This window comes from Chlorocebus sabaeus, chromosome 17, assembly GCF_047675955.1.
Source record: "Chlorocebus sabaeus isolate Y175 chromosome 17, mChlSab1.0.hap1, whole genome shotgun sequence".
NCBI classification, from domain to species: domain Eukaryota; kingdom Metazoa; phylum Chordata; class Mammalia; order Primates; family Cercopithecidae; genus Chlorocebus; species Chlorocebus sabaeus.
Window position 1 is genome coordinate 46,068,532 of NC_132920.1, and position 25,894 is coordinate 46,094,425.

Sequence of the window (25,894 nt, forward strand, 5' to 3'; positions counted from 1 at the left end):
TTTTTACTTTTGCTGTAATTTTTCTGTTTACCCAAAAATAATTCAGGAGTGAGTTGTTTAATTTCATGTAGTTGTGTGGTTTTGAGACATCTTCTTGGTGTTGATTTCTACTTTTGTTCCGCTGTGGTCCAAGAGTATGATTCGTATAATTTCTATTTTTTGAATTTATTGAGATTTGCTTTATGGTTGAGCATGTGGTTGATCTTGGAGTATGTTCTGTATGCAGATGAGAGGAATGTATATTCAGTGGTCAATGGGTGGAGTATTCAGTAGATGTCTATTATGTCCAATTGGTCAAGTGTTAAATTTAAGTCCAGAATATATTTGTTAGTTTTCTGCCCTGATGATCTAATGTTGTTAGTGAGTTGTTGAAGTCCCCCATTATTATTGTGTGTTGTTGTTGTCTAAGTCTTTTCATAGATCTAGAAGTACTTGCTTTGTGAACCTGGGTGCTCCAATGTTGGGTGTGTATATATTTAGAATGGTTAAGTCTTCTTGTTGTAGTCACCCCTTTATTATTATGTAATGCCCTTCTTTGTTCTTTTTTTTTTCACTATTGTTGGTTTATGGTATGTTTTACCTGATATAAGAATAGTGACCCCTGCTCTTTTTTGTGTTCCATTTGTGTAAAAATCTTTCTTCAGCGCTTTACTTTGAGCCTATGGATGTTGTTACATATGAGATGGGTCTCTTGAAGACAGCAGATGAGTGGCTCTTATTTTTTATCCAAATTGCCACTATATGCCTTTCAAGTGGGGCACTTCAATCATTTACATTCAAGGTTAATATTGATATGTGAGGTATTGATCTTTTCGTGAAGTTGTTAGCTGGTTGCTTTGTAGTTTCTATTGTGTGGTTGCTTTATAAGGTCTGTGGGTTATATACAAGTGTGTTTTTGTGGTAGCAGGTATCATTCTTTTGTTTATATGTTTAGAAGTCCCTTAAGGATCTCTTGTAAATATGGTCTAATGGTAATAAATTCCCTTAGCACTTGCTTGTCTGGAAAAGATTTTATTTCCCTTTGTTTACAAAGCTTAGTTTGGTGGCATATGAAGCTCTTGGTTGGAAGTTCTTTCTTTAAGAATGCTGAAAATAGGCCCTCAATTTCTCCTGGCTTGCAAGATTTCTGCCAAGAAGTCTGCTGTTAGCCTGATGGGGTTCCATTTGTATGTGTTCTTATCTTTTTCTCTAGCTGCCTTTAAGACTTTTTTCTTTGGCACTGACCTTGTAGAGTTTGGTGACTATATGCCTTGGTGAAGTTCATTTTGTAGAGTATCTCACAGGTGTTCTCTGGATTTCTTCTATCTATACATCCACCTCTTTATCTTGCTTTCTTTTTCAGAGAGGGCCCTAGACCATTGACCATGGGATCCTCCCACTCAGAGAAGCCCCAGATCAGCCACTCTGGACTTTCATCTTCATTTCGATGCTGGTAATACGCAGAGTTTCCCAGAAAGTTGTGCTGAAGTGAAGGATGATGAAGACTTGATGGATGAAAAACTCACTGTTGCAGACATGTTCATGGACATTTGGGAACATTTTTTTCTCCTCTATGCTTCTAGACCAGTGTTGAACTTACATTATAACACTGAGCTATAATCTATTCTGAATCGTGATTACTGTTTCAGTATCCTTTTTTTTTTCTCTAGCTTGTGGGAAGTGAAAGGATAGCAATTGCAGCTTCTTCACTTCTGTACTCCTTGATAATCTCAATAATGATGTTGATCAGAGGAATGATAATAACAAACATTTATTCACTGTGCTCTGTTCTAGGGACTGCTTTAAGTACTTTGCAAGGTACTTAGATCTCTAAATAATCCTATAAGTAAGAGTCTATTATATTCCCATTTACAGATGAGAAAAGCAAGACAAAGGGGGATTAAATAGGTTGGGATTCAAAAAACGGTTGTACTTAGTCTTTACAATCTTAAGTTATCTGTACATCAGACAAGTTCCTCTAGTGTTATGTGTAATAAAATAATTTGAAAGCACTGAAGATCCCTAGCAATGAGCAAACTGAAGCTACAAGAGATTATGTGGCTTAATGTTACATGAGAAATTAATTAATTTAACCAATATCTATTGAGTTACCATTCGTATTTATTACAGTCCCTGCTTTATAATCCACAGTTCTTTCTACTTTGCTACTCAGCCCTACGTAGCTGATAAAGCAATGGGTCTACTCAGAATCCCTCATGAGCCAGTCATTAATCTATTGTTGCTTATCTCCAAACCTACTCTTTTATTTGCTTTATTTGTGATAGTGGGACTGGGACTGAGCAGATCACATCTCTTCTTTGCCAGTGAATCCTGTTAGGTTCTGCCAAGAGGAGTTACTGGAGAAAGCCAGCAAGGTTGGAGGAGGAGATGGGAGGGAGAAGCCCTTGCTTTTCAGCTTCCTCTTTCTGTCAGAGTCTCCATTTATTTCTGGGAGCAGCAGCTGAATCCAGTTTGCTCTTTTGCCAATACTCACAGGACCAGCTTCGTCATACCCATGCAGAGAGGCCAGCACACAGCAGAGATTCTGCTTTAGAGTCTGGATCCCAGCCAACCTGAGCTTGGACCCTCGCACCAGCTGAACAGCCCTTTCACCCACATTCAGCTTTGCAGGGTCCCTCATCTACAAAGCCTCGAAGTTTGTAAGTTTTAATAATTCCAACCTCTTACCTTTGTTCCTCCTGCCTTAGGAGTCGTAGCTGCCTCTTGAAGGTAGAACCTCCTAGTATATTTTGCCTTTCCAATTCTTTAGTACATAGTACTTCTTTAAATTCTCTCTGTTAAAATAACTGGTATGGTGTGGGCACCAAAGAAGCCACCTCCACACTGTTCTGTCTGGCTTAGGTAACTACAAGCAAGGGTGATGAAGTCCGAGTCCTTTGATAAAGCTCTCATAGCGAGAGATGCCACCATGATATCTCCCCAGTCTTTCTGTTCAGTGAAAGATGACGATCCCTTAGGTTGGGCCAAGTTCCTTTGAGAAGAGACTGTCTTGGCTAAGAGTAAATTCATGCAGGAGTGGTGGTCTGACCAAGGGAACTGGCTGGAATTTGCCAGAGTGGATGAAAAAGGTCTACAATAAGGTAAAGGGATCCAAAACTATTTTTCACAATGACACACTGATTTATAGAGTAACCTCAAGTCATTTCACACTGAAATTATATTTTCAGGATTTTAAAGGGCAGAATATTAGCTTCAATACAGCAGAAATGCATTTTATAAATATGTATTTATATTGATGTTGATGTTCCCCTTCCTGTTTGTCTCCAGGGCTGAACATCATCACTATGCTAGGCAAGGATCCCAGTGGGCAAGGAAAGGCCTGCAGATGCCCCTCCCAACCAAGACCTGTGCACCCTGGTCCTTGGCTGCTGAGCTGGTCATTTCTTCACACATTGGCTTGACTTTGGGAGATGAGAACTAGGAGGGGGCCAGACAATGAATGTTCAAGCCAAACTCTCATGGGGAGCCTGGGCCAGAGCAACTCCACTTCCAGGGATGGAGAAAAACCTGAAAGTGAGCCAGGCAAGAGGAGAGAGAGCATGAAAGCAGCAAGGGGGTGAGGATGCATACAGAGCTCTGACGTTCGCAGGGACTTCCATGCTCATGTTCTGAATTTGCTCTTTCATATGAAAACAGTTAGCTCCCACAGCCCAGATTAAGTTTTGGCATCTGAAGCCAAACTGGAGGCCTGACTTGGCTTCCCCTTTGCTCTTTGTGAACTTCAGAGGTTTGCCAGGTTTCTGGGATCTGATAAGCTGGATCAGCAGAAATCCAAAGAGATAGGGGCCAAAGGTTGGCCTTTATTCTCTCATTGGCCATCTTCTTTTTGATCTCCAGCTTCTCTGGGTGAACCACCCACTGAAATTTCTCCAAGGACAGGGCTTCACTGAGTCATTTAAGGCTGGTGGGAATTAAGGAAATCACAGGATGAAGCCCAAGGCTTGGGAGATCCATTTGTTTGCCTTGTTCAACAAATGGTTTTTGAGTGGTAGTGAATACATGTTTGAGCAACAGAAAAGGAAAGAAGGAGGGGAGGAAGAAAGAAAAGAAGGCAAGAAGGAATACTATCCACTTCTGTTCTCCTAGGCACAAGAAAAGTGAATTCCAAAAAGATTAGATGATGTGCCCTAGCTCACGCTGCTAGTTGGCAGCAAGATACAGGACTGGAACTTGGGTCTCCTGATCTTTGCGTTGTATCACTCTGACACAGTGTGACTGAGCTGGAATTATATCATCCCTTTCAAAGGTACTTGTTCCTAAGGAGGAGAAGAATAAAGGATGATGGGTGGGGCGTGCACTACTTAATAACTTCAAAGAGACATAGATTGGCTGGACCTACAAGTGACTATTGGCTTGGCCCCAAATCCAAAATGTTTTTGTCTAAATAGGTTGTATTTGCCCAATCCATTTTTATGCATGATTCCCTCTCAGTCTTCAGCTCTGACTAAGGCCTATGGAAACACCAGCGTACACACAACTGAGTGACTTCAACTCAAGCTGGTACATGCTCTGGTTGGAGAGGAGATAGCATTTCTTTCTCAGGACTTGAGCTGAAAAATAATAGGCATCTATCCAGCTGACAAATGATTAAATCTGAGTCTTCTCAGTGAAGCATAGAAATAAACTGGGTATCATAAAGACATACACCAGGCGATCACATGATCAATCAATAAGTATTTATTAAAGGGTCACCATTTGGCCACCATCATGTTTTGAAAAGGTCTTATCCTCACAGAGCTTGCTGTCTGGCTGAGACAGTGAGAAATAAGCATGTGTAAAAGTAGAGCACAGTATGGCTATCTGATACTAGGCTGATGAGGGTCAGGAAAGGATGGGGGAAGACGTGCTCATTTACAGAGCTTAGGGGGATACAACTACTGTTTTCAAACGAGGTGAAGGCAAGCAGAGCTGTTCTGTGTTGCTCTAGAGAACAAACGGAAAGCAGGGAGGCATGCTTGGGCTCATTGTAGAGAACAATGATTTAATAATCAGAGCTATCTAACATAGTAGGGCTGGCTCGTTAGGCAGAGGACTCCTCATTCTCAGAAGCTGCAGTCACAGCTTCACAGAAGCTTGTCAAAGAAACAGCAGAAAGTGGTCCAGGTTGAAGTGGGAGATTGTTTTGGATGACCTCTAAATGTCCTTTCCAACTCTCAGATTCCCAGGATTTGTTGTATAGGAGAGGATTACACTACATGTTGCAGATGGTTAGTAAGTGCAATGATAGCAAGAAAGTGACATCACCTCTTGCAACCTCCACCTCTTCATTTGATAGATGAGGAAAATGATGTGGGCTCACCTCAGGGAGCTGCTGGAGGAAGTGAGAAGGTGGGTCTGGGCACAAAGAAAAAATGCATATGAGGGCACATTTAATAGAGCTGTAGGGGTGTGGCCAGGGAAATCCTATGAGGAAGAGGCCTCTGGAGTGATATGACTGTATACAACAATGATGATTGTGACTATTACACATATTAAACCCCTACAATATGCCAAGCACTTTCATGCTGTATTTACTCTTCCACCAACCCTTGGAGTAAGCAATATATGCCTATTTTTATAAATGAAAACTGAAGATCAAAGAGGCCACACAGCCATCAAGCAGCAGAGGGTGACCTTGGGTCCTTATTACCTGACTTCAGGGTCCAGGCTCTTGACCAACAGATGCTACTGTCCTTGACTCATCCACACAGGTGACCTGGACCTAAGAAGGAACTGGATCTTGCAGGCCTCTGTGGCTAGAGCTCTCTTACCTTGACCACATGGAGCTTGGGCAACAGATTGCAGTCAGCCAGGGTCAGCTCATCCCCATCCAGGAACTTGCGCCGAGACCCCTTGTCTTCCCCACAAGTGTTGGCGTCAATCTCCTCTGGTAGAGGGGTGTTCAGGTAGTCATCCAATTTCTTTAGAGCCTTGGTTAGGCCTCTCTCAAGGGCTGGCATAGAAGAGTAAAAGAAGGGCCTTTATTCAAACTGCTTGCCAGTGGATACCGTCATAGGGTCTTCAGAGTGGAGTAGCTCATCTAGAATCCTGTCCCCCTCATCACATTGCCCACTCCCCACACACTGCAGAATACCTGGAAACCATTAACACAATGCAGTAGAAGTGTACTAAATAGCCTGAAAAGGCAAACCCTAACCAAACAATAAACATTAGCTAATCCTTTGCTTTGAAAAACATACATAAATACAGAAATACAGGCTGGGCGTGGTGGCTCACACCTGCAACCCCAGCACTTTGGGAGACCGAGGTGGGCAGATCATGAGGTCAAGAGATTGAAACCACCCTGGCCAACATGGTGAAACTCTGTTTCTACTAAAAATACAAAAATTAGCTGGGCATGGTGCATGTGCCTGTAGTCCCAGCTACTAGGGAGGCTGAGGCAGGAGAATCTCTTGAACACAGGAGGCAGAGGTTGCAGTAGGTGCAATAATACTAGCCAATTTATTTGTTTATTTATTTATTTATTTATTTTTCAGACAGAGTCTCACTCTGTCACTAGGCTGGAGTGCAGTGGTGTGATCTGGGCTCGCTGCAACCTCCGACTCCCTGGTTCAAATGATTCTCCTGCCTCAGCCTCCCGAGTAGCTGGGATTACAGGCACGAGCCACGACACCCAATAATTTTTGTATTTTTAGTAGAGACAGAGTTTCACCATGTTGATCAGGATGGTCTCGATCTCCTGACCTCACGATCGGCCCGCCTCGGCCTCCCAAAGCCCTGGGATTACAGATGTAAGCCACAACGCCTGGCCAATACTAGCCATTTTTGTAAAAAGTTTTGGTTATCTATAATTTGCTAATATTCCACATCAACCTACATACTACATTTTTAGGAAGAAAAGGCTATTACCTAGGTAAATAAAAACTATATAGAAGTTCCAGGACAGAGATATGCACCAGATTTTGTGGAAGTATTAACTATAACTAACCCAACCCAAGAAGAGTTGGGGACAAGGCCTTCAGGAGGACATGACAGAGGGAAAAGAACAGCCCTTTTTGATGTCACCCCCAGAGAAGTGATGAGTATCAGGGAAGAATGCTTGGGTTTACTCTAGGGAAGCTTGTTCTAAAAATCACTGCTGTCTCAAATGGAAGGGCTCCACCAGAAATGTGCAGCCCCCAGCCGCACAGAAAGCTGTCATGGTCGTGACTCAAAGAATGAACACCCGAAGGAAGATAACGTGGGAGAAGGCTTTTACAGTCTTGCCCAAATAATTATCTGTCACATAATTTGTTTAGACACACAAGCAGACAAAATACCCAAAAGAACAACTGTGGGAAGCCATCATCACTGAAAATCATTTCACCCAGAATCTCATAGTCCATTCTAATCAGAGAACACTACCACAGACACTTTCTACTTGAGCTCAAAGGAAAACCGTGGAGGAGATGGCTGACCAGGGCATCAGTCATTGCACCTGTGTCATCAGCCCCATCCCCAGCAGCTGTTTTTCCAGACTCTGGTTTAGAGCCTGACACTGAGATAATGGAAGTCGATCCTGCTGTTCATTCCAGTGGACACAAGGGGGATACTGCCTTCTGGAGGCAAAGCCAGGAGGGCTGTACTCTTGTTCAGGTTTTCCCAAATATGCCTTGTTAGCCACTCCTCTCATAACCCACTTTTTGTCTTTTCATAGAAGGCCTTTTGTTCGAGACAATGGAATGACACCAGCCCAACATAAATCAATTGAACACTTACTGGAATGTTTGAAAACTGCCTGGAGGCTGGGCATAGTTTCTCAATACTTTCTTCTCCCTGGTGTGGCATTTGAACTACTTCATCATCTGCTTTGTGTTTCCAGTTTGGGAGAATAGACTAAGCGGGGGAGGGGGGGGAATGCAGTATATTCCTTAGTAATTGTCTAGACTGTGATGGGATTGCAAGGCTATACAAAGGCAATGGCAAAGGGTGGGTACTAGACAATGCTTATTATGCTTTTCTCCCCAAAGCACTTGTGATTTATTTGTTTGCTTGCTCAAAACCCTCTACCCCTTTCATTTATGGAGATTATGGCAAAATCTTGATTATAATGAAGAAAGGAAGAATCAAATACTGGGCCTGTCAAACTTTGGCCAATAAATATCCTCTGATGGAAAGAGTCATACGATAGCAGATGAGACATTGCAGGTTCTAATCTCAAATGGTCCTGGAGACCTGAGTGGGCTGCTGCACAAGTCTCTACCCACGTCACCAGGTCTGGGAAATATCATGAAATTTGGTGAGAAGCCTGGAGCAGTGATTGAAGTTCCTTGGGAAGATAGTTCTGTATATCCCTCCAGTAATTCCTTGAGATGGAAGGCATCAAGTCCGGTGGCAGGAATCATTGTTGATTTATGTCGCAACTGCGACATTCCATGGAGCTTTCCAAGTCAGCACATTCTGGAAGGCACCCTCTGTGTATCAGTCTCCTCACTCGGGTTTGTGTATTTTTGACCAGGAATGTGAAGGCTGCAGTTGGTGGCAACCGTGGTAGAGCAAGAGGAGACAAGGCAGCAGGGAAAGGACTGCTTGGCCTGGGGCTAACCTGTGTTTAAAGTTCAAGGCTGCTCAGGGTGGATTCACTGGGAAGCTGCTGAGCCTTCAGCTTCAAGGTCTCTTACTTTCCTGGGTCCCTTCCAAGTCCTTGGATCTGATTTCAAGAATTCCGTGTTGGTACTTATTGTATTGCCTTAAGGCCTCATAAATCCCACAAATGTCGTTGATCCTGGCACTTACATGTGACCTTGGGCAAGTTTCTCTACTTCACTGAGCTTCTGCTTTCTCGTCTCAGTAATGGGACTAAGGATCCTTCACCCTGGTAAGACCACTGCTGGGATTAACTCAGATAATGCAGGGAAAGCACCTAATACAGTGCCTGGCCCATACGAGGACATCAATTAATGGTAGTTGTTGCTATTGCCTTACCAAATGTAGGGTCCTCCTGTTCTCTGTTCCTTGCCCCATATTCTTGGTCAATATATTCCTGAATATCTCAAGCTGCAGTGGAGAATGGGTGATTTTAAGAAGCCCCAAATTTGTGGCCACCTCTCTGGAGAGGAAAATCAATAGCCTGGAGATTTGTTTCCCTTACTTATTTAGTATACGGCCAAAGCCTTATTCCTTATATTCCCTCGGGATGCTTCTTGGTGACAAGCTGTGTTGAAAGCCACACCCAGAGCAAAATAGACCCAACATGCCTGTGTGCTAAAACACTGCCATATTATCGGATAGCAAATGGCAGCACCCACTATACTCTCTGCCAGTTCTTTTCCTCCTACCTGCCAACTCATTCTGACCCTGGCTCAATCTGCCATCCATAGAATTTAATGATCTCTCTTGGCTGATGGTATTCAGGTCATGAAACTATTTGTGTTGAACTTTCTGCTCTGGTAGGAATAAGGGGGATGTCAAAGAAACTAGAGCAACAAAAAGATGTTAATTCCTTGTGTTTGTATTTTAAACCCTCACTCTAAATAATTACTCTGAGCAGCTAGATGGGGTATCCCTCTGACTACAGCAAGTGAGCCTAGGGTTGGGGCACCCAAGACTCAGGATCACTAACATCCCAGGGACTTGATAGATACCCAGTGTTTTAACTGCTTTCTTCCCCTCTCCACCTCTGCTCTCCATAAAGATTTATTCTGTACCACACACAAATGCACTGGGTAAAATATGTGACGAGGAAACAAGGGGAATAGTTCATAAATATTCTCAGCCATATGCAAACAATCTTAGATTTATTTTTCTCTTTTTTAAGGAGGAAAAAAAATCCACCCATTCCATGATCACTTCCAGATTCATTGAGGTTGATATTACATAAGACCCAATATTGTTTTCTCGTCGTAGAGAAATAATGACTTGGAAACAGCAATTTGAGCTAAGAAAATAATATATTCTTACCAGGGCATGGAGGCTGAATGGGGACTGGGGAGCCAAGACTCTAACCCAGCCTCCAACAAGTTCTTGCAAGCACAGCTCAGCCCTGGTTTGCTGGCAGGCTCAGTGCAGCACAGGTCCTGATGAGCATAAGGCAAAGCAGACCCCTAGGGCTCAAAATGCACATGGAGAGGAGCATATATCAAAGGTGGTCTTTGAAAGAACGAGAACGGCTCTGTGGGCCCAGGTGGCTGCACACTCAACTTCTCATATGTGGATTTTCTCTTGTATGTGTGTTGCAGCAAAATAAAATCCAGGAACCCACCTGTGACTGTTGTCTGCAGATTGGATGGGTGTCTGTTCAGCTCTCCATGGAGAAGGAGGTTGTGGCTATTGGGCACTGGCCTGGGCCATGTACCCTCTGCCCTATCTTGTTCCTTTTATTGCCCTAGTCCCGTACCTTAGCACCAGCAAGGAAATACACTCACTGAATCCCTGCAGTGAACTAGGGATGTTTATGCAACTACCATTTAAACACACCACAAGGCTATTGAGATGGGAAATATTATTCATCCTCATCCAACAGATGAAGAAACTGAGTCTTAGACGTGCCCAGGGCACATACGCGTATGCAAACACACACATAGCTGGTCCTTAAGCCATTTAAACTACTCCTGGGATGTACAATGGAAATGTGCCTTGTTTGGTTTTCAACTGTTACAGTCTTCCTTACAAGCTCCTAACTTCTGGGTGGTGGGAAAACAACAACTTTAATTTCATCCATTTTGGATGATAACCTAGTCTGATGTAATAATCTAAATAGTCCTTCTAGAGAATTCTGTCTCTTTTGCATTGAAATCCTCAGTTTCTCAGAGAACCTGCCCCTCCTTGCTCTCCTTCTTGAGTCAGTGGGGCTGGGAGTCGGGGACCAGGCTCCTGTGACCTCACAGCACTGGGGAGATGGGGGTTCTGGAATCTATGGGTGGAAGACTTTGGAAAGTGAATACGGGTTCTGCATTTCTTCTGTTTGCTTCCTTCCAGAGTAACCATGGGGATGCTGAGTGGGGGTTACAGGTGGGCTGCTTGCCTCCCTCCACAATCCGGAAAGACACCCAAGCAAAGTACCACATGGAGCTCCTAACATGCTCTAGTTCCCTGACCCCCCTGCCTCTCCCTTCTTCTTCATCCCCAACTCCCCTGTGCCAGGAAGGGTGGGCTGTTTTTTTAGTTTTCCTAGGTCAAATAGCCCATCAATCATAGAGCAGAAAGCCTTGCGGCCTCGCTACATAGCCAGTACGACTGTTTCTACTCTGTGAGTAGAGGCCTCCAGGCAGGGTTTTTGATGGGTAAAAATCGAGAAATAAAAGAGTTTAGAACATCTTAAGAAAATACGTTGGGTAAAAGTCTACTGTCTTGTTGAAAATGCTATTTTGAAGATCAGAAGCTGAATATTGAATTCCCTTTTCTCTCTTAGAATTCCTTCTACAGAAATCCTAATCTCTCTGAGGTCAATGAATGCCTAGGGCAGATTAGCATCATGTACTCAGAGTGGTAGAGAGAAAAATATGTTTAATCTATTAGCCCTATTATAATTTAGGTGCAAACCCCAGGATTTAAGCACAGGGATGTTAGATTCTAAAATGTAAACTCCTTCCACTCTGCAAGGCCAATTCTGGGTGCCAAGGATTGTCCCATCACTCTTTGGGTATTCACGTGGCCTGACAGGTGCTGCAAACTGTTCTTATTCCCCTGACAGAAGAGGATGGGGCTCCCTCACGACTCCCCCATGCCTTACCTTTCAGCTAATTTGGTAACATATTTGTGTTCTGCTACCAATGCTTGATTTCAGATATAATTCTTAGTACTTTCAGTGACCGTGATTGGGTGTAGAAGTTTTCTCTGAGTAGAGGGGCAACTATGACCCATCACATCATTTTTCAACTCTGCTTACATTAGGGGCCAATGCTGTCACAGGGGCTGTGTGACAGTAAAACACCTGGTCAAAAAGTGAGAAATCCATTTGGATTTTTCCTAGGAAGAAAGAAATATCTAGATATTGTGAAATACCTGGAGCACTGAAGGAAGTTTTTACTTTTCATCTTCTCATTTGAGATCATGTTGATATAACCAAAGGGTGCAAAAAAAGTACCGCAGTGGTTTGAGGAAGACCATGGTGGAGATTTCTCTGGCCATCACATATTTTTGAAGAGAAAACACAAAGATAGCCATGCTTGTTGACATTTGATAGTTTAAAAAATGAATGGTAACGTGATGGAAACAAAAAAAAAAAATAAGAAGAATATCACCACACACTCATCTGTTGTAAGAAGAAGCCTTTCTTTCCACAGGCAGCTAGGACAAGAGGAAGAGAAACTGAGAGAGGTCAGACAGACTAGGCCCAAAGATCCAGGAGCAAGTGGGGATGTAGGAGCTGCAGCAGGGCCCAGGAGGATTGGGAGGGTGAGGAAAAGGGCAGGTGCAGGCCAAGCAGGCAGAAATGTAGATGCTGCTATAATGAGCTCAATTTTGAGAAGAGACAAAGGTGTTCTAAGGGGATTTTGAGGATGTTCAGCTTTGCGATGGGCAGTGTAATCAATCACGTCCCCCACCAGAAAACTTTACATAAAGATCTACATTCATCTTTCAGGTTTTGGAAATGAGTCATGTAGCTTTTTTCTCAGTTGCCGAAGTCCTTAAAGAGAGAGAACAGTGTCCTAGTTACAATTAGGTTATATGAGTATGAATGACCACACCAAGGCAAAATTATAAAGCAGTTGGAAACTGGGGTTTTCTCATCCACAGTGACCTTTCTAGGACACATGGCAGGTAAGAGGGGGCTGATCTTCAGGTCCCTTTGACTTTTAAACAATGTCTACACCAGGTTCTTAGACCACACGGAGTCAGAAATGGCAGCAAGGTTTTAGAAGATTGGAAGGGGGCTTTCTGTCAGGCCTGATGGGACTCTCTGCTATGCCTGGGCCCCTCTGGCTATGTTTGCATGTCACTGGTATCATCAAGGAAGAAACAGAGAGTCTGGGTCGAGTACATCAGGGAGCCATGGCTTCTGATAACAAACACAGTAGCAGAGCGGCACACTCACTCTGCTGTAAGAGATTTGGGTTTGAATCCTCAGTTATGCTTGTTCACGGGTTCGCATCATCTAGTGTCTGGTGCAGAGTGGGACTTGATTAAAGTTAACTATTATTATTATTATTACAGCTGTAGAACTTGGGTTTATGAGAGGATGAAGGGGAAGAAGACATCGAGTGAAAGATGAGAGAAGAGGTCAGCTCAAGGCAGAAGTTCCGTGTCTGAAGTGAAGCTTATCTGAACATCCTAGAATGCCCTAGGTCCAAGGAGAATCCTGGAGAGCTCGCAGAATGAAGCCCGCTCTTGCCTTTGCTAACACGTTAGGGATCTAAAGTTGCCTGGAAGCATCTCTTTGGGTTTGGCTTTGCTCTCTCCAGGCCACATGGGTGTGTCAGATTTTCTTAGTTTGACAGTTTAGAGAGTTCATGTCCACCTCTGGCGCTGGACCAAGAACACTGGACTTGGCCTCATAGCCAGAGAGGAGGATGTTGTCAAATTGGCCTTGGCTGTGAACGACCCAGGGGCTCACATGGGGGAGGCAATTCCCAGGCCTCTGTTTCCAGGCACTACTCAAAACAGGAAAGGCGGAAAGACAAACAGCGGTTTATGAGAAAGCAAAATGCAATGGCAACTTCAACAGATTCCCCACTGTTCCCTCGTGTGGCGTCAGCTGGGCTACAGAGAGTGTGCAGCACGTGGTGCCATGGGTATTATTTGTTTGTTCTAGAAAGAATTTCAGCCTCAGAGGAGAAGATGAATTAAATGACAAGCTCCTATAGTTCTTTCCAGTAAGAGGCCAGTAAATGATTCTTTATTTGAAAGATAGGGTTTAAGTCTTACAACTATGGTGGGTTGGGATATAAGACACTGTTGGTTGCCCACCCTCCTCTGTGGTGGGGAGAATGGGGCGTTTTCTGATATATTTCCAAGGCATTCAGAAACTTTCTTAAGGAAGACACGGATTCTCCATATAGCAGCTTCCCCAAGCTCTATAGGGGATTCATATAAAGAGGCATCTTTTTATTTAATACAGCTCCACAAATCACCCTTATATTTGGCGTATGTTCAGAAGTATGAGTACAATGACAAAATGCATATTTTTTTTTAAAGGCAAGACACTTTGGCCAGTATTTGGCTATGTTTAAAGCACCAGCATGGTAAACATTTGGGACAACTTTAGCATGCCTTTAATATAATATTTTCTTAAACTATGAGGAGAAGTATGGATTCCAGATCCAAATAATTTTCTAAACCTCTTAAAAGCCACAGTAGAGAAAGATTATCACTTAGGTCTTCGAATTAAGTTTCCTTTTGTGTACTCATCTGTAGCATGCGAGCTGCCTGAATGTTTATTTATCAACAGGAGAAGGGAGGGGGAGAGAGAGGGGGAGAGAGAGAGATAGAGAGAGAGAGAGAGAGAGAGAGAGAGAGAGAGAGAGAGAAAGAGAGAGAGAGACTGACTCTGAATGCGGGAGGAAGCTGCAGAGCCAGCGATCTCAGAAGTGATCAGGGGAGAAGTTCTGATTCGGGAACCCGGCCCAGACTTTAGTCATGGGGCAGTGGCGACACCTTCTGGCCTATCCTTGAGCGAGCAAACAAACAAAAAACTCCCCAAAAACCTATTGTGCATTTTCCACAGAGAACACGTACGTGTGTTTTCTATTAGACTTTCCAGAAACTCATAAATGATTATAAAACCCATTGTGCTAATAGAAAGTACGGCATAAATGTTGACTGAAGCTATTAATGCTGATCGTAGTTTATGTGGCCCAATGAATCAGGCTGAAATTTGTGAGTTTTTTAATGGTTACTTTATAACAGGTTATTTTTAAGTATCAGGCCATAGATTAGGTTTAATGCTGATGCTCACACACTTTGAATGATCTGGTTAAGAGAGATTCTAACTTTATCAGTCATCTGTTCCAGCGTTTAGACCTAGAGACTTTCTCAATTCTCCCTCCCCCAAAACACGTAGGCTGAAGTACGTTCACCACATTTTGTCTTGTTTCATCCTCAAAGAGCCACATCTTTTATATAAGAGCCATTCACAAACTTAAAAACTGCCTCCCTGCCACTGCAATGCTAGATTGAAATAATTACTGGATTTGGTGATTCTGCGAATATCCTACAAATTCTCTTCCAGTTGCCCATTCTTTCATTTGTTAAATAGGCATCTATTCGGTGCCCACTGTGGGCCAACTTTGTGCCCCTTTCGCCACATGGATTGCTGGGTGAGGACCCTGATGGGGAAGGTGGGAATTGTTGAGTATATTTAAGGAAATACACATGGTAGTCATCATTGAGTATTCATCGGATCGTGAACTGATTTGGTCACCATTTCCTAAATGACACACTCTTGTTTAACTCAGCACCACATACATATTAAATAGTGGATTATATTAAATGTCAATATACGCAAGTCAAGAGCACAGATCATGGGACCAACTGCCTGGACTGGGGTCCCGGCTCTGACACAGACTAGCCTGGACAGGGTGCTTAACCTGTGCTTGTTTCCTTCTCTGCAAAGTGGAGATCATAACATGGCAGACCTTAGAGGGTTGCTGGGAGCAATAACTGAGTAATCACCTGCAGGGGGCTCAGTACAGTGCCTGGCATGCTGTAAGCAGTTGTTATGTGCAACGTGTATGTGCGATGCATGATGATGCTGATGTATGAGAAACAAAGCATACCAAAAAAGCAACAAAAAATTCTTAGAGCTGCAAGAAAAAAGTGGCTCTTGCCTCTGGCCCTGCTCAATAAACATCGTGCTTGACTCATCCTCTGCCCTGAAATGCTGACACAAACAGGGATATTCAGCTGTTCCTTTCATTCTGACTCTATAGCCAGAACCACAGTCCCCCAGCCGAAAGCCTTCATTATCACAGATGTGAAATGGGGCAACCTTAAAGGTTGGGGGTGACTGATACACAGAATTCCCCAGATATGCTACATGTACACCTGGACCTCCCTCCCCCTTGCTCAGAGCAGTTCCCTGGATACCCTAACTTGCCCCCACAAAAATCACGGTTTATGGGGAGACACTCCCCACTGGATGTTTCAGGTGCTTTTACTACACGAATCTTGCATCTTCTAAAGTTTCAAGCGTGTAGCAAATTAAATGTGCAATTTTGCACTTCTGTTTCCTGAAATCTAGTAGGGAGTAAATGACAGATTCTTCCAACACCAAAGGAGAATTTAAAATAGTGTGTCCTTTTTGGTAATGGCTAGGACAGGTATTTTCACCAGAGAGAGAAAAAAAATTACCTTAACTTGAAAGTGAATATACAAGAATCGAATATACAAGAGTTCAGTCTCCTTTTCTTTGTTACTAGTAGAAAATAGAGCCTATATATATATATATATTTATTTATTTTCTTTTTTGTTGTTGTTGTTGTTGGTTTTTTGTTTTTTCAGGGTAGCAATGTGCCCTATAAAAAATACTTATCTTCATAGATTCCCAGAATTTCAGCTATAGAAGGCCAAATAACCAAGTTCTGGCTAATGAGATATTGGTAGAAATTAATTATTGGGCTTCTGAAAAAAATAAGATAGATGCAGCTGGCATTGTCTGGAATGTGGATGCGATATTTGGAGGTGGAACAACCATCCTGTGAAATAAGAATGAAGATCACACACTAAAGATGGAGAATCAGGAGCTCTAAGCAGCAGCTCAATTTTTGACTTCTTTCAGAAACTACATTTGCCTGGAACTCTCTACTCTCTGGACTTCTTGTTATGTGATAGAAGCAAATTCGTCGTAAGAAGTAAACATTTATCAAGAGTGTTTAGAACAGGGCATGGCTCATAGTAAAACGCTAGATAGGTTTTGCTAATAAAATACATATTTGCTTTAGCCACTGTAGTCAGGCTTCTATTACACACAGCCAAACACAACATTTGCCAAAATACATAGGTATTGCCAATATGGCAATATTTCATTATTCCTTTTTTTTTTTTTTTTTTTTTTTAAGATAGAGTCTCTCTCTGTTACCCAGGCTGGAGTGCAGTGGTGCGATCTCAGCTCACTGCAACTTCTGCCTCCCCGGTTCAAGCAATTTTTCTGCTTCAGCCTCCCAAGTAGCTGGGACTACTGGCACGCGCCACCATGCCCAGCTAATTTTTGTATTTTCAGTAGAGATGGGGTTTCACCATATTGGCCAGGCTGGTCTCGAACTCCTGACCTCATGTTCCACCTACCTCAGCCTCCCAAAGCGCTGGGATTACAGGCATGAGTCACTGCGCCCAACCTCATTATTCCACTTTTATTCTAGCACCTTGCACAGCGTCTGGTATTGAATAAGTATTTGTTGAAAGAATAAGCTATTCAATGGGGTGTGAGGAAAGATGAAGGACCCTAAAATCATGCGACTCTATGTCTACATACTGATGTAACAAGCTTTAACTCTGTAGAGGAACAACGGTTCCCTTTCTTTGTCTAATAGTAGCCCTTGGTCTTTTGAGAATGGATGAAGGCATTTGATTAGTTTGGCCTGAGATGCCCTCCCAGAGTCCTAGCCATTTTGTTATCAGAGCCAAGAAAGCAGCATAGGTTAGCACCAACCTCTCTACCAAATGACTCAGGTTGAACTGAGGCAGTTTCAGACCTGGGCAAAATGTTGAGTAAAACTCATCTTTGGGGTCCCCACAATGGAAACAGAACATGGCTAACTATCTTGGCAAACATCAGTGAGCATGAGACCATCAGAGTTTGAGCTGAGTGCAGGAGGTCTGAGAAATCACGTGACTCAACCCTCCTGTCCCCAGAATGTTCAGGAAGGGAAGAGGTTCTAGACATGCACACAGAGAAACATATATATATACACACATATACACACACACACACACATATATATACACACACACATACACACACACACACACACATATATTTATTTATTTATTTATTTTTATTTTTTGAGACAGAATCTTGCTTTATCACCCAGGCTGGAGTGCAGTGGTGCGATCTGGGCTCACTGCAAGCTCCACCTCCTGGGTTCACACCATTCTCCTGCCTCAGCCTCCCGAGTAGCTGGGACTACAGGTGCCCGCCACCACACCTGGCTGATTTTTTGTTGTTGTATCTTTAATAGAGACGGGGTTTCACTGTGTTAGCCAGGATAGTCTCCATCTCCTGACCTTGTGATCCGCCCACCTTAGCCCCCCAAAGTACTGGGATTATAGGCATGAACCACTGTGCCCGGCCAGAGAAACATATTTTATTTACCTTGATCCAGATTATTAAATACTTTATCCATCAGGGGTCTTAGAAAAATAATTTGACCTCTGACTTCTAGCTGAAAAAACACTAGAAATTAGCCTTCTGTGTTTTCTCTTTTGACTCTTGGTAAAGTATCACCTTTAACAGCAAATAGAATTTCCCTTGAATGCGGTTATAAAAATAATGGTGAAAAGAAAAATTCCACTTCAGCAAAGCCCACCAGCACACTGGCTATCCTACTAAGGAGAGCTGCTCAGTTTCTTGCACTCCTTTGTTGATTGGTTCTAAGTGAGATTATTCACCATGAAGCTTGATATCATGTAATGGAGGCTACAAAATCATTGTATGTTCTCAAGTCAAAGACAATGCTAGTCACAGAACATCATAGGATTTAAAGGGGGACTGCAAAGTTTTAAATAAATACAGCCAGAGCATAGCAGAGTCTGCAACATGGGGACAGATTTAAAAGGCGAGGTTCCACAGCCGGGACAGGAAGTGGCTCGAGGACGTGCCTGTGGCTCTGATGAGGCCCCGTCATCATCTCCTAGGCAAAGGCATAGACATGGTAGAGGCATGTTGAGGTGTTTGGGATACTTTTTTTCACTCATTTAACAAATAATAATGGAGTATCTGCCCTGGGTCAGATGCTGAGCTGGGGTCTGGGGGTGACAATGATGAAGGAGGCACACTCAGCACACTTCCTCACAGAGACAGCTGCTTGGAACCCTGCTTCTCACAGCACAGCCCTGGACCAGCAGTGTCAGAATCGCCTGGGAGCTCTCAGGCCTCGCCCCAGATCCACTACCTAAATATCTGCTTCATAACAAGACCCTGCGGGAAACCAGGATATGCCACCCCCAAAACAGGAAAGATTGTTGAGACGAAGACAATTCAGAAGAAACAGACAGAGTAAAGCTCTCTGCCCTCCATCTATTTGTCTAAAAGCAGGACATAGATTTACAAAGACAAAATGTATCTTGCCTCCCCACTTCTACCAGGGAGAACCACTGAAAACAACTTAAGACCCTTATGCTCCTGGAGATGGCTCTGCAGGAATCTACACTGAACAAGATTTGCTAACTGGCCTTTATCTGCTATTCATTTGCTATCTCCCCAAGTTGCTGCCCCTAGAGACTCAAAGTTTTTTTCCCTTGTCACATCTCTAAAAGTTTACTGTCCTTTGATGAAGATGCTGTGAAACTAGAATTCAAAGCCATCTCTTGGAAAACTCCTCATATAGGAAATAAACATGTTAATAAACTTCTGCTTGTTTTTCTCTTGTTAATCTGTCTTTTGTTACAGAGGTCCCTTCCAACTAAGAACCTGTGGGGTTATTCTTCCCCTAAAACTCCCAGGGGATTCAAATGTATGTGCAAGGTAGAAAATGGTCTGGCTAACAAGAGGAAGGTAAAGAAGTGCTGCTTTATGCTTAAGCCTTAAGTCTGTGCTTGTCTTTAGCTCATGAGGCTACTCCGGTTCAGCCTGGAAACAAGCTTGAGGTGGGGTGGAGTGCCTTCCTGCAAGACGGCTCTGGAGCAGGATTTGAAAGAAAGCCTGGGGTTTTAAAGGCAAAGTTCCATGTAGCAACTTTTCCCCAACAAATTATCCTCTCTAAACTGCTGATAAAGTCAGAATACCAGGCTAGATTTAATCCCTGGTTTTAATTCTTATGTCTTTGCAACACTAGTTGGTAGCAAAAGATGTTTCAAAGCCGAGAAATGCTGAAGCTTTTGCTAGAACTATGATACTTTCAACCTACACACACACACACACAAAGAAATGTAGACACACACACCCATGGACACACTACTGTACTTCTGTAGTCTGCATATCCTGTGCTTAGTGGTAAAGTTATGAGACTTACATTGTGTCCCATCACGAATATAATTTTGCATGTAAGCACTTTTTTTCAGATTAATTGAAATAAGCCTGTCTAAAGAGGTATGTGATGGGTTTTGCCAGTACATGGGAACATCAGAACACACACGAAGTGCATAAGTGTCTCTGTGTGTGTGTGTGTGTGTGTGTGTGTGTGTGTGTGTGGAGAGAGAGAGATTGAGAAACGTATTTGGTTCCTATGTGTAGACTGCACAAAGACAAGAGGTGTCGGTTGCATAGGATGAGGTAACGGTAGGAAGAGGTGAAAGAGCATTTAACTCATGTGCAAATCAGTTGTTTAATGTTCCTTTATTCCCCAGGTCTTGATCTGCATCCAGGCCAGGCCAGGAGAACTCATTCTGGTCAGACAGCGGGAAATTCCACCACATGGAATGGTGTTGGTGGTCTCCGCTCTACTCCAGTCGGGGAGCCCACACAGCAAAATTCCACTAATGAATGCGCCCACCCATGCAGGGCCCAGCTCTCCCCACCCCCTCCTCCCCATGCCTGCCCCATTCAACAGGCCACACCGCCACCAACTGCCTTCCTTACAACTGCCCAAGGATTCGCTTCAGGAGCAAGATTTGTTAAATTATAAATTGCAAGCATCCACCTCAATAATGAACCAAATCAAAGACCCTCTGGAGGAATCCCTTGGGCAGCTCATGGGAGGGGCCAGAGAAAGCATTTGCCCCCTCCCCTCCCTCCTGCCCTCCGCCTCAAGGACCCTCCTTGAGGGAGGAGATGAGGACATGCAAGTGCAGAGCCCACCAGACCTCCGAGGTGGGTCCCACCGAGCCTAGGCTATTTGTTTTTCCTTGCAAGAATGCTAGTCAAAGCAAAACTTTAACCCAACAAACCAACAAACAAAATACCCCTAGTTGGCTATTTGCACACAGGGGTTGCCAAGGAAGGCAGCCTGAAGGGTCCCTTTGTGACCAGAGGCGTTTTTGAAAGGAGACAGCAATGGCTGCTTTATGAGGAAGTGGCGAGACGGTCACATGTTATCCGCACTGCTGTGGAGGTCGGCCTGACCACCCAGGAGCCTTCATCGAGATGGCCTGATAACAGCCCACCGTGGGGCTCCCAGGCCTCTGTGGAGGTCTTCCTGGGACCCAACTGTCCTCCAAAAGAACTGCTCTGTGTTTCCATCACAGTAGACATGGAGCCCCACGGCCACCTAAGTGACTCTGTTTCTGAGCACGCTACAGGGTAATTAGGTTTCACATTCCTGCTGCTTTTACACGTAGCCTTAGCTTTCTCATCAGACTGTGGCAGAGCACAAGGCAGAATGAGAAGGGGATGCCGTACCCATCCCCTGGATGGCCAGGCCCTCCAGACAGGGCCACTGTAACACGGGGTTAGGGGCTGGGAGGGAGGAAGGGGAGAAGGCATGAAGCGCCTTGTGATTGAAGTGGCTTGGAATAATAAATACACACACTCTCTTTTAAACGTGGCTCACCACATCCTGGGAATCTGGAAAAAATGCCCCACCTCACTGCCCCTCACCCTCCTCCCCACCTACCCCGAAGCAGCAGTGGCTTTCATGACGCTTTGGGGGAAAGCACAGGGCCTTTGATAATAAGGGGCTTGTTAGTTCTAGGCTAACAGCCCTCCCAGGCCGCTCTGAATCCTTTCAATCACTTTTTTATTTTAGGTCAAGGAAGTTCATAAATATAAAGACTGGAGGTTGTAGAATGGGAAGAGGAAAGGGAGAAAGAAACATTTGGGGGCAGTTGTCATTGGGAAGGGCTGCCAGGGACCTCCAGGAGATCTGTCAGGCCTGGTGGACATGCCCTTCCCTTGATGCAGGGGACAGATAGTGGAAGGTGACTTTGAGCCTTGAAGAAGACCTAGCCTTGTCTGAACCCTCTAAGCTCTGGCTTAGCTAAAACTGAATCCTTGTATAGGAAGACCCTTGCGAATCCACAGGCCTTGAATGAATCTATCAGCTGGCTCTGGCGACGATTCCTCTGCCTGCCAGAAGAGGGCAGCACATGCTTCCACATTACAGGGAAAGCTGGGTTGCCCAGTCCAAAGGGTGGACACTAGGTATGCGGGTAGGGGGGAAGCATTGTGAAATTAATAGCAGCAGCAGCAACAGCAGCAGCAGCAATAGCTATCACACATTGGTGCCTACTGTGTGCCAGGAATTGTCCTAAGTGATTTATATGCATTAATTCATCTAATTAACATGACAAATCTACAAGAGAGGGTGCTATTACAATCTCCATATTACCGTTGAGGAGGCTGAGGCATACTGAAATTAGCAGAACTTGCTATTGTAGCCATGGACTGCCTAAGACTGAGGTCAGCAAATTACAGTCCAAGGACTAAATCCAGTTCACTGCCTACTTTCATGCTGCCCTCAAGCTAAGAATTGTTTTGTTTTTTACATTTTTGCATGGTTGAAAAAAAGTCAAAAGAAGAATAATATTTCATGATGTGAGAATGATGTGAAATTCAAATTTCAGTGTCCATTAATGATGTTTTATTGGAACACAGTCCTATTTATTTGCTTACATATTATCTGTGGCTGCTTTATGATTCCTGCAGCACAATTGAGCAGAGTCTAGTAGAGGCTATGTAGCTTGCAAAGCCTAAACTACTTACTCTCTGATCCTTTACAGAGAAAGTTTGCCAAAGCCTGACTTACAAGGAAGTGCTACCTGTTTCCAGGCAAGAGGGACAGAGAGCGGAGTTGCTATTTACTGGAAATGGAGCTAGTACAGCTATCCCAGAGCAATTTAGAAGCAATGTTGAACTTGATTCACTTTTTTCCCAACAGGGTAGCTCAAGGTCAAGCAAAAGGAGGGTCTGATATATCACTGAATAGCCTCAAGGAAGCAATAAAAGGTTAGATCTGGAAAGGACTGTGAAAGTCCACTATTACATCTCATCAAGTCTAAGGTGCACATTTTTTTTCACTCTTTAACATCTGGGAAATCAGGCAATGTCTTACAATCAAAATACGAGAGGTTAAGTGAAAACACTTTGTTTAAGTGATAGCATTTTTTGTTGTTGTTTCTTAGAGGTTTTGTTGTATGGTTGTTTTTGAGATGGAATCTTGCTCTGATGCCCAGGCTAGAGTGCAGTGGCATGATCTTGGCTCACTGTGACTTCTGCCTCCCGGGTTTAAGCGGTTCTCCTGCCTCAGCCTCCCAAGTAGCTGGAATTACAGGTGTGCACCACCATGCTTAACTGGTTTTTTTGTACTTTTGGTAGAGACTGGGTTTTGCCTTGTTGGCCAGGCTGAACTCAAACTCCTGACCTCAAGTGATCTGCCCACCTTGGCCTCCCAAAGTGCTGGGATTACAGATGTGAGCCACCATGCCTGGCCTAATTGTAAACTCCCTAATGTTAAGCTGAAGTGTGCAAGCCTACATTTTCTATACATCAAATGAGGATGATCTTGCTTAATATGTTTACTTTAAGAGTCTTAAGATTTTATTAAAAGGGAGTGAAGGGAAGGAGGCACTGTGACTCCCAGGTAGGCAGGACCAGAGCAGGCTGCAGGAATCAGCCTATTGGTGTGGTCACACCAGGCAGTCTGCAAGATGGGAGAACAGGGAAGGGTTGTTGGGGACACAAACCATGAGAAACCATGAGCATGTGGAAGGAAAAGAAAGACTGCCAGTGATACAGATGAGTTCTTTTTCTAGCGGCATCAGCCAGGAGCATGACCTACTGCAGGTGGCACTTCTTAGAAGGAGAAGACTGGAGCAATTTGAAGATTCGGGCCTGAATGGAACATGAAGACAAGGAAATAGCGAGGAATGCAGCTGTGGCTGGCTTGCCTCTGCTGCCTTTTATGAGGGCTCTAGGAGATGAGGAAGGGAAACGAGAGAGGCAGGATGGCAGTCATTGATATTGTGTTAATAAGAACCACAATGTACTCCTTCAATCACGTTCCCATTCAGTGAGAATGATCATCTGAATTCTGAGATAAGCTCACTGAGGTTCCTAGAATAACCCGAGAGTCTTCTTCCATTCTATGTAGGACGGACAATCACTTTTTCCAGAATAAGCCCAGGGAGCACACTGCCCACTTCCAGGTTCCAGGAAGAGGAGCCTCTGACGTGAGCCTTAGGGAGGTGGAAACCTTGGCCTTTATTTGGAAACAGAACCAAGACTGCTCAGGGACCTGTGTGGCTAATGGCTACTTTTTTGTTGCAGCAACAAATTGGGAACCAGGAGGTGGTGGGAACTAAGGTGCACTCCCTCGCCCTCTGGTAACCACATTTGAGCTTGGATTGGAGAGAGAAAGGAGAAGCAGAGGGTTTAGCCCTAACCAGGTGCTTTTCATTTGGGGACATGTGTCCTGGATTTCCTGGGACAGTACCAATTTCTTATAATTTGATTATTTTCAATGAAGGCAATTTGTTAGGCATCTGATTTTCAGTTTGGAAAACATGGCCACTGCAGTTACAACTAATAAAGGGCAACACAATCTGAGCATGGTCCTTGTACCCTGAACACACAGCACTGTGCCCAGCACATCACAGATACCAAGGAAGGTTTTTAGGGCTTTCTTTAGGAAGTTAGAAGCACCTTCTTCGGACAAATATTTTAGGAAGAGTATGTTAGGACATCTCAGAGTCTTCCATAAAAAGAGAACTAGGTGCAACCTTTCGAGCGAAAGGGGTGCATTTTTGCATACTTAATGAGGGAGCCCGTTTGTCTTGATGAAAATAGACAAACCCAGATGGGCTGTTTTGTGTCCTATGTCCTGGGTGGACAGAGAGGAGCAGGGAGGTTGGTGACACACGTCTGAGGCTGCAGGGAGGTCTCCTGAGTCTTCCAGAGAAGATGGAGAGAAAGGAAGAAAGTGAGTTTCAGGTGAAGAGAGAACACAGGGATTGTGAGATGGGGAGGAGCACAGCCCACAGGTGGGGGAAGGTGGAGAGGAGTCAGAGCAGCAGAAAGTCAGCAGGGCCTGGAGTCTACAGCAGCCTGAAAGAGAAGTCACGGGAGGGGAGAGCCAAAGAAAATGGAAACCACAGCTCCTCCGTGCCTGCGGCTCACAGCAGGAATATTTGTTATTCTTCTGGGAGGCTGGTTTGTTTTTATCTTCTAGGAGGACCGAGCTGCAGCTGACCAGGGGCACTGTTTTGCTTTGTCTGCTCACAAGTTTAGAGCCAAATTTGTGGTCTACCTTCTGTGTGGCGCACGAAGGCCCCGGGGCTGCCCCGGCTGTTTTAACTCACCCAGGGCTCCATTTTCTGGTAGTCTCCTTGTTTTTCTTTCTCACCTCCTCCTGGCCTTTGTTGGTTTGACATGCTTTATACATCCCTGTGAGTAACTATAAAGCCTTTCTGAAACAAGTGGAGTATAAATTTTAAAATAGAAAGAAGGCCCCCCAAGACAGAGGAATACAGAGGTGGAAATGAGAGAGAAAAGTGGACTTGAAGGGGGAAGAAAAGGGGGAATTCATAGGAAGCCTTGAAAGACTAAAATCATCCAGATTGGGCAAAACACTATTTAGTGCAGGTCGCCTGAGAGGCCTGAGAGAGCTTAAGCCTCGAGACTGCATGTGATACAGATTAGATACTATTGCACTTGGGGCTTTTTAGACCGCTCACTAGGGGAAAGGCAGTCCTGTGGAAGTGGGCTGTGCAAAAGAATGATGGATGGAAGGTGGCTGGCGTGAATACAGCAGGAGAAATACTGAATTCTTGTCTTAGGCTACAGGCATAGGCATGCCTGCTTCCTCTCCAGCTACAAAGAAAGGGGCAAAAACACATGAGAATACAACATTAGCACCAAAAACAAAGATTTTCACTCTTGTTGCCCACGCTGGAGTGCAGTGACGTGATCTCGGCTCACTGCAACCTCCGCCTCCCAGATTCAAGT

The 25,894-nt window shown here is 44.1% G+C and overlaps 1 protein-coding gene across 4 annotated transcripts in view; it reads right to left on the reverse strand.

The window, feature by feature from the left end:
• Positions 1–25,894, reverse strand: part of CLIC5 (chloride intracellular channel 5) — a 199,189-nt gene that overhangs the window by 28,153 nt on the left and 145,142 nt on the right. For all 4 annotated transcript variants that reach the window (XM_073006043.1, XM_038006139.2, XM_007972358.3 and 1 more), the window contains exon 5: positions 5,751–5,932. In XM_073006043.1, coding sequence (XP_072862144.1) covers positions 5,751–5,932 — 182 coding nt within the window. The remainder of the gene's footprint in view (positions 1–5,750; positions 5,933–25,894) is intronic.